The 11,899-nt window shown below is 49.6% G+C and overlaps 1 protein-coding gene across 3 annotated transcripts; it reads right to left on the bottom strand.

The window, feature by feature from the left end:
- Nucleotides 1–4,308: 4,308 nt before the first annotated feature.
- TRIM50 (tripartite motif containing 50) lies at nucleotides 4,309–11,839 on the bottom strand (the record flags this gene model as incomplete). Of its 3 annotated transcripts, XM_079800025.1 has the most annotated exons (6): nucleotides 4,309–4,898; nucleotides 5,794–5,918; nucleotides 7,189–7,211; nucleotides 7,318–7,548; nucleotides 8,377–8,472; nucleotides 11,441–11,839. In XM_079800025.1, 6 exons carry the CDS (start codon nucleotides 11,837–11,839, stop codon nucleotides 4,309–4,311), a joined length of 1,464 nt encoding a protein of 487 aa, XP_079656151.1. The 3 variants fall into 3 exon arrangements, with proteins under 3 accessions (XP_079656151.1, XP_079656150.1, XP_079656152.1); XM_079800024.1 differs by lacking the exon at nucleotides 7,189–7,211 and having other exon boundaries at nucleotides 5,794–5,949; nucleotides 7,314–7,548; XM_079800026.1 differs by lacking the exon at nucleotides 7,189–7,211 and having other exon boundaries at nucleotides 5,794–5,938.
- Between the last annotated feature and the right edge of the window lie 60 nt (nucleotides 11,840–11,899).

Raw genomic sequence — 11,899 nt, 5'->3', positions numbered from 1 at the left:
CGGTTCTGTCGCAACGTCGCAGCCGCCCAGACTTCCGGGGTTAAAGGGCGCAGAGGTGCGGCACCGGAAGCCCCAGTGCCGTCTGAGTCTCCCAAGGCGGTTGTCCGTTAGGTTAGAGTAGGGAGGCGGGCCGTGGGGGCGCATTTCTCCACTTCTTCTTAGGTTTTCACTTTTTTTCTTTCCATTTTTGCCGATCTAATAGCAAACAGTGGGATTTTACTGCTGTTGCTAAGGTTGAATGTCTTCATACTTATTGGTCATTTGTACTTCTGTTATCATAACACTAGAGGCCCGATGCACGGAATTAGTACAAGGGGCTCGGGCCCCACCTCCCAGGAGGCTGCCTCGGCTCCTGCCCCGGCCCCTGCCCCAGAGGCCACCTCTGCCTTGGCTCGCGGGGCCCCAGCTTTGTGAGGAAGGTCAGGTCTAATGAGCATATTATGCTTTTATTATTATAGAAGATTATTATAGATGTTAATGTGTTGCCCTGGAAGTCAGCTCACTTTTTTTTTTCAGTTCACTCTTATGCCATCTTTCTCTTAGTGCCCTTTATATATTAACATTATATACTGCCCACGTAAAAAACATTCAAGCCTGTAGAGAATTTTCGTGAGTTTATTTGAGCCAAACTGACGACAATTGCCAGGAAGCAATCTCAATGGATTGAGAATATGCTCCAGAGAATGGCAGTTTTGCAATTTATTTTATACATTATAATCATAAGAGGAAATATAAGTGGTTTACATGAAATCCATTGATGATAGATTAGGGAGGCAGGAGAAAGCAAAGTGGGGAAACCTCTGGGCATGGGTAAAAAGTAAAATGATAGTAATTCTGAAACAAGTGTACGTGTATTGTAGAATTGAGCAAAGAAGTAAATATATGGATGTTGTTGGGAGCCAGGCTTCTCGCAGTGAGAGAAAGGAGCTACAAATATAAAATGGTGAGAGGCAAAAATGAAATGAAATGAAATGGCTATTTCCCCCAGTCTGTCTACTAGAAGGACACAAGCGATGACACCTCAGTGGCAATGAGCACACCTAGCTTCCAGATCTTGGGTTCTAAGATCACTCCCCACTAAAAGGAATCAGGGGTCCTTAGCAACATGGCTGAGTCCAGGGCTGGGGCTGGGAGAGTAACCTGGACCATCTTGTGCCAGACGTAAAAATGTGACCAAAGAATGGCAGGCACAGAAGCCAGCTTGAAGGAGCTCCCACTGACCAAATCTGGTACAATCTGAGCATAAAAATAAATTATGATAGTAATGGATTAGAATCCATTAATAAAATCAGAATCCATGGATTCATATTGACAGAAATAAATAAAAGTAGAAGGGAAGGCTCTTAAAATAAAATGTTAAGTAATAAATGCAGAAAGAATGATTGTTTTAAAATCACTATATGGCAATTATAACAGTAATTTGATTCAGGCAAGAGCCATCAATTACTATAAGAAACAGGATATTCACATAACTTCAAGTAATCTCTCCACAGGTTACTTTATTTAAAATAAAGGGGGGAAAGTAACTGTATAGTAGAGAAAGTTGGAGGACATGTCTAGGACTTGGTGATCAAAATTAACATTGCCAGCCCTAGCCAGTTTGGCTCAGTGGATAGAGCACTGGCCTGCAGACTAAAGGGTCCCAGGTTCAATTCCGGTCAAGGGTACATGCCCGGGTTGTGGGCTCGGGATCCCCAGTGGGGTGTGTGTGCAGGAGGCAGCCGATCAATGATTCTCTCTCATCATTAATGTTTCTATCTCTCTCTCCCTCTCCCTTCCTCTCTGAAGTCAATAAGAATATATTTTAGGGGGAAAAAAGTAACATTGCCAATATGGGAGCAAGTCACAATCTCAGGCCAGTTGGTAGCATCACTTCCGGAGTATTCCTGCCATCTATGCATAACCTGAATCAAATGAAGTATTAAACACACCCAAATCGAGGGACAGTCTACAAAATAATTGGTCCCATCTCTTCAAAATGGCAAAGTTGAGAGGACAAAGAAAGACTAAGACTGACCCAGATGAAGGAAAGCTAAAGAGACATGACAACTGAAATGTAACTAGTGATCTTGGATTGGATCCTGGACCTGAAATAGTCTTACAACAAAGGACAAGTAGGACAATGGGTGACATCTGAATAACATCTGTAGGTTGGATAACAGTGTTTTATCAATGTTAATTTCCTGATTTTGACACATTTGCATTGTGGTTATATAAGAGAATGTCTTTGATTTTAAAAAGTTTTTAATAAAAAGAAGACCTTTTGATTGCAAACTAACTCTGGCTGGCCAAACAGAATTTATTAAATAGGTAGAAGAAGCATGCCATTGTGTCTGTCGGTGTCTGGCTAGAGGCAGGAAGGTGCACACAAAAGAGTAGTTGAGCACATTTTAAAGAAGGGACTGGTTAGAGTAAGAGAACTTACAGGGGATGGTGCAGTACTCAGGGCTAGCAGCAGCATTATTCACCACCAGGCCTGAGGAACAAGGAAAGAGTAATAGAAGGAGGGAGCCACCTGCCAGGAGTCTTAAGTCGAGGGAAGCTGCCAACCCATAGCCCGGCAGGCAGGAAACCAGGAAAATAAATACCTCAAACCCCCCTCTCCTGCCCTTGGATCTCCTGCCAGTCTCATCAGCTGAGCCCAGCAGAAGCCAGAGTTTTGCATTCCATCAGGGCCAGCCTCCCAGGACACAGAGCAGGATGAAGAAGAGTGGAGAGTGGCTTTGGAGGGGTGACATTCTTCAGCCCAGTCCTAGGACTGAAGGAATTGCTGCATAACCAAAAACAAGGTCTGAAAGGTTTCAGGCACACAGCAACGAGGGCCAACGCCTGGCAGATTCAGCCAGTAAAATACAAGCACCATTTGATTCAGACAGATTATTACTTACATCGAAAGCAGAAGGAAAATTAGCCCAAAGTGCCAGCTCCAGTGGTCCTTGTTGTACACACAAAAAAGGATGCCATGGAAATCAAAGGGATGATGACTGCAACACCAGTTTGGGATATGCTGTTGCTGAGGAGCCAGTTCTACACTCAGTAAAATGATAGTAATTTTACTACACTCAGCTAAGCTGTTTTGTAGTCTGCAACTCTACTTGGAGGGAGATGGAGCAAAAGGCCTCATTCTTCATCAGAGCCTAGGAGGTGATATCTCCTGATAGTCTCCTGTGGGATAAGGAGGAGGGTGGGCATGGCCTTGAGGTAGCACCTCACAAGCCTCCCAGCCTCTCCTGTTCCTGGAGGATCACTCAGGCTGTCAGTCAAGCCTTTGCCTGTGTGGCCTATGTCGATACTTGCCACAGCACCATAATGGAGCTCTTCCCCATGAAGGCTCTCAGGTGGCTTCACAGACCTCAAGTCTGGGGAGCTCTCTAAACTTTTAGAGTCTAAAGCACCAGGTCTCAGGTGACTGGGTCCTCAACCATGTTCTCTCTCCCAGTGTTCAGATTCTTGGGAGAGAATTCAGCTAGACACCATCAATTATGGCCAGGAGCAGGATCACCATGAATATTCATGGGCTCTGGCCCCCCTCCATGTGCAAGGCAGCTTTTAGGGATAGGCTGAACCCCTGTCTGGTTCCAACTTGCTTCTGCTTTAAAGTAGTGTCATTTCCATCTCATCTCACAGAGAGGGAAGTCAAGAGTCTTTAAGGACAGAGCAGTGATGGAATGGTTGATGTGACTCTAACCACAGAACAAAGGGCAGTGGGTGGAATCAAGCTCTGGTCCCACTAGAGGTTGGAGACCCAAGAATAAAGCAATTCTGTACAGTAATTAATGTTTGCAAATCATTTAAAGAGAAATGGGGATGGGAAGGTGGAGGTGAGTGGAGGTGAGCAAAGGGCAGGGAAAAGGGGAACACCTGCAATTTTGTCAACATTAAAGATAAATAATTAATTAAATTAAAAATAATTTTTTAAATAAAGAGAAATAAATAATGTCAAATTTATTGTCTTTGAAGTTATTTTAAGTTCACAATGATAATGAAAAATTATGGATGGGAATGTTCCCACCCTCAGTTGGAGGAGTAAGCAACAAGCATGGTAGGAGGGACCAAGGGAAGCCCAAGGCCCAGTTCTGCTGGTTAAGAAGCAGGTTAATAATCTAACAATAGGTAAATAAACACGCTGTTAGCTGATGGGAACTGTGGTCCTTTTCTCCATATCACTAAATGTTTCCAGGGTCACAGAGGCATGAAGACCATCCCAACAGTAAAGATGTAACCTCTGTTTGCTGGACCCAACAGAATCCCTGGAGTCCCCATGCCCAGATGGGAAGGGCCCATGAGCAGGCAGCCCCATGAGCACCCCTACAGCTTGGTGGGCTGTGGAGAACTGAGATGACTGGGCCCGCTGGGTGGGGGCAGCACCATGGGCAGTGAGTTGCTGCCCCTCTCATGCCAGCATGTGTCCAGGATGGGGTAGAGCTTGCCCTGGAAGTCAGCCTGGAATGTGTAGAGTGGTCGCAGGTCATCTGGGCGGTCAGCATCGAAGAAGGTGAGCTCTCCCTGCTCATAATGCAAATAGACGCCAATGCGGTGGGGGTGTCCGGCCACGGGCAGGGGCACCCTCGGGCAGCCAAAAGCCTCATACACCCGGCCCTCCTTCAAGCCAATGAGCCACATGCCATGCTCTGGGGACTTGCTCAGCTTGCCCTTGCGACTGGCTGTGCCCTTGATGACGCCCAGGCGCCAGTCGCTCTTGATGCCCACCACCACCTCCCAGTAGTGGCGGCCACAGGAGAAGCCCCGGCTGGCCAGGACACAAGTGCTATAGTCAAAGCGCTCAGGCTGGCTGGCGCACCGCTGGGCCAGGAGCCCACACTGCACCACTGTGTTGCCCTTGGAGAGTTCCAGGAGTGGGTGGGCTGTGGTGGGATCCAGCTTGAGAGACTCCGGGGCTAGGAAAGATCAGAGAAGGCAGTTTTCAAAAGGCAGCAGACCCTGCTCCAAGGAAGGTTGATTGGAGGCCCTGAGCTCCTCAGGAGAGGAACTGCACTGGCCTCATCTCTGTATCCTCGGGGCCGAGAAGGGACCAGGCACAGAGTAGGCACCCCTAGGTTGTTGGCTGAATGAATGAATGATGCCTGAAGGGTAGAAAAAATAAACAGCTGTGAGCCGAGGCCTTCTTGTAATGGATATGGTACAGGCCTGCTTAAGGTGGAGGAGCTGATGGAAGGACCTGGAAGACAGCCTGTCATGTGTGTCCACAGCTAAACTCTCCAGGTTTTCTGGAGAGTCCATAACAACTGCACTTGGTTTCTTTGATATCCTAAGCAGCCTATTCAAGGACAAACTCCCAACTGACCTCTTTGCTAGCTGCCAGCTAATCAGTTTACACCAAAAATGTGCAAACAACATTCAGAGTTCAGAATGTCTCTCTCTCCCCCGCCCCCCTTTTCTATTATATAAACCCTGTATTTCTTTGTTGGATGAAATCAGTCTATTGATTGATCACCTTTATGTGCCAGTAATGAAGACGTTAATGAAATGTCTGAGTATTTTTTGACAAAGTAACAGCTACATTTATTAAGCACTAAACTACACACACATACACACACACACTTATAAATATGCAGCCTAGCAAGGTGGGGGTTAATAGCCCTTTATAGGTGAGGAAACAGAGACTCAGAAATTATACAACTTGCCCAGTTAGTAGGAGCTGGAGCTGAGTTTGACCCAAACTGTTTGGTGGATCCCCTTTCCCGTGCTCTCCCCACTAGCCCATGCAGACCTTCCAGCGCTCTGTACTTTATACCAGCAGTCCTCAGAAATGAGGATGGGATGGGGCCGCACCTGGCAGAACCTTGCGGAAGAGCCTTTTCCACACAGTCAGCTTGATGTCAGCCTGGTGGAGGCCTGGTTTGAAGGAGATGGGGTTGAACGTGCTTTCCAAAGGTCGGGCCGGCTGGAGCTCTGCTCTGGAGGCAACAGGGTGCAGTGTTGGCAGAGCTGCGTACCATGCACCCTACCCATAGGCAAGTCCCTTTACAGCTCAGCAGGCTGTGCACTCAGTTCCATCATTTCCTCCCCTCCACCTCCTTCTCCGAGGACCCGCCTCCTTCCTGGAAGGAGAAATACTCTACATCAGTGGTCCTCAAAGTGCAGGTCCTAGACTTCCAGTAGCATCACCTGGAAGCTTGTTAGAAATGCAAATTTCCTTGGGCAGCACCCCAGACCTGCTGAATCAGAAACTGACTACTAGGGCCCATTGATGGTGTGTTCATGAGCCCTCTGGGTGATTCTGGTGCATGCTAACATTTCAGGGCCACTTCTCTGTAATGGATGACCCTGATACAGAGCCAATCAGATTCTCTGTCCATTCATTTAAACCAGTGCTCCCAGTCAAATTGTCCTGGAAACTAGAGAAAATCTGAGGCTCTGGCCAGGAAGCTCAGTTGTTTGAATATCGTCCCAATATGCCAAGGTTACAGGTTCAATCCCTGGTCAGGGCACACCAAGAATCAACCAATGAATGCATAAATAAGTAGAACAACAAATCAATGTTCCTCTCTTCCACCCCACTTCCTCTCTCTCTCTAAAAATCAATCAATCAATAAATGTTGGGGGGGGGGGGGAAGAAAATTTCAGAAAACAAGGAGACTCATAAATGGGGTATGAGAAAGGCTCAGGAACTGCATGGACGGTTCACTTGTTGGGACTAGAACATGGATCCAATCCCTTTACACAAGCCAAAGTGCAGATGTCAAGGCCCCTCATTCTGACCATTCTCCACCTTATTTCCCATGTCAGTCTGTGTATAATCCACAGCCGAGCAATACTGAACTTCTCATAATACTCCCAAGTACACATACTACTTTGCCCTTTCAAGCTACTTGGCTTGCCTGGCAAACTCCTATCCTCTCCCTTCTCAGCTACCCCACCCATACACTGTCTTTGCCAATTTCCCTCCACAGTCACCTCCTCCTCTGTGTATTTCTGTAGCTTCTATTGTTCTAGGTACCCACCATGACGTAACCACAGTTCACTGGCCGCCTCCCACCAGTCTGCAAAACCCCTGAAGGCAGGGACCTGACTTCATCTCTGTTTTCGCCTGGCCCCAGTACAGAGCCAGATGTGGCCAGCTGCTCCTGAGGCACTGGTGAAACTGAGGGGAGGAACTAATAGAGAAGAGATGCCTGTGCCCGCAGCCACCAGACCCATGCTGAGAGCACCCTCCCAAGTTGTTACCTGGAGGCCATGGAGTGGTACTTCTGGAAGACAAGAGAGAGGTGTAGGTTAGGGCATGGCAGCGGCTATGCAAAAGCCCTCACTTAGGAGGGGGAGGCTCTTGAGGCCCTGAGGGCCTTAGCCACTCACCCGGATGAAGTCATGGTGATTCTCATTACCAAACTGCTCCAGCACACACTTGGCTTGGACCAGCCGCTCCCGTGCGCTGTGGGCCTGCTCCAGCTGCATGTCCAGGGAGGCCACGAGGCCACGGGTGTGACCTTCCACCCCTTCCAGGCAGCGGGCCTTCTCCTCGTCCACTAGGTGGTGCAACTCCTGGAACTCACGGCGGATCACCCAGCTGAAGACATCGGATTCATTCTAGAACAGGGAGGGCCTGTCATGGCTGGTACCCAAGTCCCAGGGCTGAATCCTGCCCACCTGTTCACACTGTGCCTGGAGGCCCCATGGGGACCATGGGAGTGGGCAACAGTGGCAGGGCAGAAGCAGGGTCCCTAGTTCCCATTTCAAAGCAGTGGCTCTGCTTTCACCGTCTTAACTATTATGTGTGCAAGTAACATTTTGCTTTATCACAGGGTTTTACAACTGAAAAAAAAGTCTGAAAAGCCCCAGGAGAGCAGGATTTGGAGTGAGATAGCCAGGCTTCCCGTGTGACCCCAAGTTTATCTCCGTTGATCGGGGTGATGCTGCCTCCTTCTCAAAAGTGAGGGATATTCCGGGGATACCGCTGCTGTTTCACAATCACCTGCAGGGCCTGGGCTCTGCACCTCCCAGACCCAGTGTGCCTCTCACTAAGGAAAATCAGCCAGCCAAGGGGAGCTTCAGGCCTTTCCATGCCTGTGCTGCAAGGTACTGAGAAGGTACCACACAGACTGTCAAGGTCAAGCAGACACGAGAGGCAGGGGCTGGGGAGTCATGCCCACACTTCGGGCTGTTTACCTCTGGGACTTAGTTCTGGCTTATCTCAGTCCCAAGGACTCTAGGAACACAAGCCAACTTAGAGACAGTACTGACAACTGGGTTGAATTCCCCTGAGATTTGCACCTTCCGCACCCTGCCCTGGAATGCTTTGAATGCTGGCTTTATATGGAAGGCATGCATTCCTGTAAATGACAAATGAGAACTGGGCTCTGTAGGAAGGGGAAGGTGACTGGTCCCAGCGTAGGGGCAGAGGGAAAGGGCACTCACAACAATCCGGGTCCTATTGTTCACCAGCTTGCCGATATGCTCATCCACCTTCTTCTGCTCCTGCTTCAGCTCAGAGATGAGGGTTGCAAGCTCCTCCTAGAGGCAATGTGCCATGGCCCCCGTGAGTGGCTGACCCCTTTAGGCTCTTAGCTCCTTGGGGCCAGCCCTGGGCCTCACACTTCTAAGGAGCATCCCAATGGCCACTAGCACTCCCAGTGGAACCATTTAGGCACCAGAGCTACCCCAGGTGCCCTTGACCTCAAAATAGTTAAGATTATCCAAGAATGTTCCATACTGATGATAGGAACTGCCCAGACAGCAGAGGGACTCTAAGCCATCCCTCTCCAAGACAAGAGAGAGGCTAAACGTGTTACAGCCACCTGGAAGTCACCACACAACATTCAAGAGAGGTGATTGCTGGTCTGAAGCCAATACTTCCTGCATGGAATGCTACCTGTAGGATACCCACCAGGTAAACTCTCCAGTCACCAGGAGGTCCAGAATCAGTGAGCCTTTGATCAAGTGTCATTACAAAAGGGCTGTCCCCAAGGGAGGCTAGTAGTGCATGTGGTGGCCCAGGTTATACCTGGTGAGTCCCTAACACCTTATAAAGATCTGAATCCATCTCTGGCAGGTTTGATCTGAGCCTAGATTTGGGGGCTCCCAAGGGTGAAATAAACTCACTTCTCCTGGCATGCTCTGGCCCCAAATCTGATCTATCCTTAGGCGTCCAAGCAGGACCACCTAGACCACCATCTAGGCTGCACTACTTGATGAAGGCCCTGTGGGTTTATGCCCATGGCGTGTACTGACTCTCACTTAGAAAGTTCCCAAGGAGAAGTCGCCCACAAGAGCCTTTCAGAAAGGGAGCTGGGTAAAGAATAAATGGATACAGAGCCCTTGCTCTGAATAAGGAGGCATAAAACTTCACAGCAACCCAAGAAAGGGCATTCCAGTGGTAACCCTCATGAGGCAGAAAGAGATGGGACTAGTTCTTTCTCAGCAACTGGGCCACAGTGAGGGGAAACACAATTGTGAAAATAAATAAAGTATCTCAAGATCTCAATCAACAGGAAAAACAGGAAAGCATGACAGGGATCTGATAAAGAAACATAACTGAGTCACATCGCACAGAAGAATCTTGGGATTACAAAAAAACAAACAAAAAACAAAAACAAAAAAACACATCCAAAACCAGGACCCAAGCTGGGCCCTGACTCTTTGCCAGAAATGATGAGCAAGCTCCCAAGTGTTTCTTCTCTCTTGGGCAGCCATCTGCTAATAAAACATGGGTTCAATTTCATTATATTACAATTGGATGTCCTCCTTCCACACTTCCCCAAAACTACTCTTGCCAAGGTAACCAATTCTCACTGTTAAAGCTGACACTCTTTTGAATCCTCAGCAGACATCTCACACAAGTGATCTTGTTCTGGTTAAAATGCTCTGTTCCTCTGATTTTCAGGAAGCCATATGCAGCCAGTGTCCCTGCTTCCTCTGTTGATTCTTTCTGTCCCCTTCCTCGGGGTTCTCTCCCTCCCCAAACCTTAAACCCTGCTGCTCCTTGGAGCATCATCAGTGTCTTCCCTTATCACTCTGCAGACTCTGACTACCAGTCTCTTATCCCCAGCCTCACTGTCCAATTTACCCCTTTGGCAAAGGGATAGGACTCCATCACAACTCTGCTTAAAGACTTCCAGTGCCCAAACCACACCACCATGGTTCTCTGAATAAACTACAAATTTCAACACGTGTCACACAGGTCTTCCCATGACCTGGCCCCTGCTTACCTCAGCTGCCCCATCTGGCTCCCATGGGCTTAATGCAATGACTTATAAATCCTCAAATGTGCCATGCTGTATACCTCCTGGGCTTTTGCATGTGCTGTCATTACACTTTGAATGCTTTTCCTCCCCTTCTTTTCTTATCTAGCCCTCCTTGGGATTCAAGTCTTGGTTCAGTAGTCTACTTCCTCCAGGAAGCCTTCCCTGCCCACCTGAGACCATGCAGGAGCCATGTTCCAGGAAGTCTCACCTGGAGACAATTTAACTTTGACAGCAGCACCCGACACACCAGACATCCAGTCTGTGAACTCCCCCAGGGCGGCGTGCTGTATGGTGGGCACTGGCACTTCGCCTCGCACAGATCAGATGCCAGTAGATGCCTGTGGGGAGGCGGGGCTGGCGGATGGCCTGGCTGGCCCTGTGCATGTTTCCTACCTGTCTCCCAGGGTTGAAGGAGCAAAGAAATGCTGCCCGGAGCACTTAGCCGCCCTGCCTGCAGATCTCCATGTTCTTTCTTTTCCTGACCACCTCACTTTTTTTTTTTTGTGTGTGTGTGTGTGTCATTCCTCACTTTTATGCCCACTTCCCCTCAAATACCAGGCCACGAACCCTATAATAATTCACTTCCAAGTGCCCTTCCTGCCCTCCCTTGATCTGTTGGCAGTGCAAAGAAAACTGGCCTTGGTTTGAGTCCTAGCTCTGCCAGCCAAGCTGTGTGACCTTGTCTGAGCCTGTTTCCTCTTTTGCAAAATGTAACAACCCTTCACAAACCTTGGGTCAACATATTAACCTAAGAAGGGATCACTATTGTTGTTGTTATGATGTTAAATAATGATCTGCTAGACCTGAGGCAAAGGTCAGGAGGGCAGGAATCCATTGATTCCACAAATACATTTTGAACGTTTACTAAGCCAGGCACGGCTCCAGGCACAAAAATACCCTAGGGAACAAAACAAAGTCCCTGTCCTCCTGTGCCTGAGAGCGCAGTCCCAGGAGCGTGCAAGAAACCAACCAGAGCTACAAAGAAAAATAAAGCAGAGACCGGGCTAGCACGTGACGCAGGGCGCTCTCCTCCTTTAGAACCACGTTAATCCTCAGCACCTGCTCAGCGCGTGGGGGGTGAGTGAACGCCGCGGAGTTCTGCTCCAGGACACGGCTGGAGAGGACTCGCTGTCCCAGGACCCTTCCGCGCCCGCGGTGGCGCCAGAGAGCGCAGAGGCTGGGTTCTGTGGGCCCCCTGGGTGACCTGGCTGCCGCCCCCCAGCAGCCTCGGGGCCCACCTTCATGCGACTGTAGACGGTGGAGACCGGCGTGACCCGGTGGTGCTGGTGGGAGCCCAGCAGGCCGCAGAGGCCGCAGATGAGCTCCTGGTCCTTCTCGCAGAAGAGGCTGAGCGGGTTCCGGTGGTGCGCGCAGATCTTAGGCTCCGGGTCCCGCGGGAGTCCCAGGGCTTCGATCACCCGCGCCAGGGAGAGGTTAGGCGGGGAGCTGCTGCCGTCCACCTCCTGCCGGCACACAGGGCAGCGCAGCTCGGAGTCCAGGTGGCAGAGCAGGGACAGCAAGCAGCCTTTGCAGTAGGAGTGGCCGCACTGCAGCATTAGGGGCTCCTTGAAGACCTCGAGGCAGATGGGGCACTGAAGGCGGTCCTCCAGCTCCGTCATGCTCACCAGCCTCGCCATCCACCCTGCGGGCTGTCACACAGGGGCCTTTCTGAGCGGGCGCCCTCCACTCCCTCTGCC

Source organism: Cnephaeus nilssonii (genome assembly GCF_951640355.1).
Source record: "Cnephaeus nilssonii genome assembly, chromosome: 2".
Taxonomy (NCBI): domain Eukaryota; kingdom Metazoa; phylum Chordata; class Mammalia; order Chiroptera; family Vespertilionidae; genus Cnephaeus; species Cnephaeus nilssonii.
This window is presented reverse-complemented; position numbering and strand designations above follow the sequence as displayed.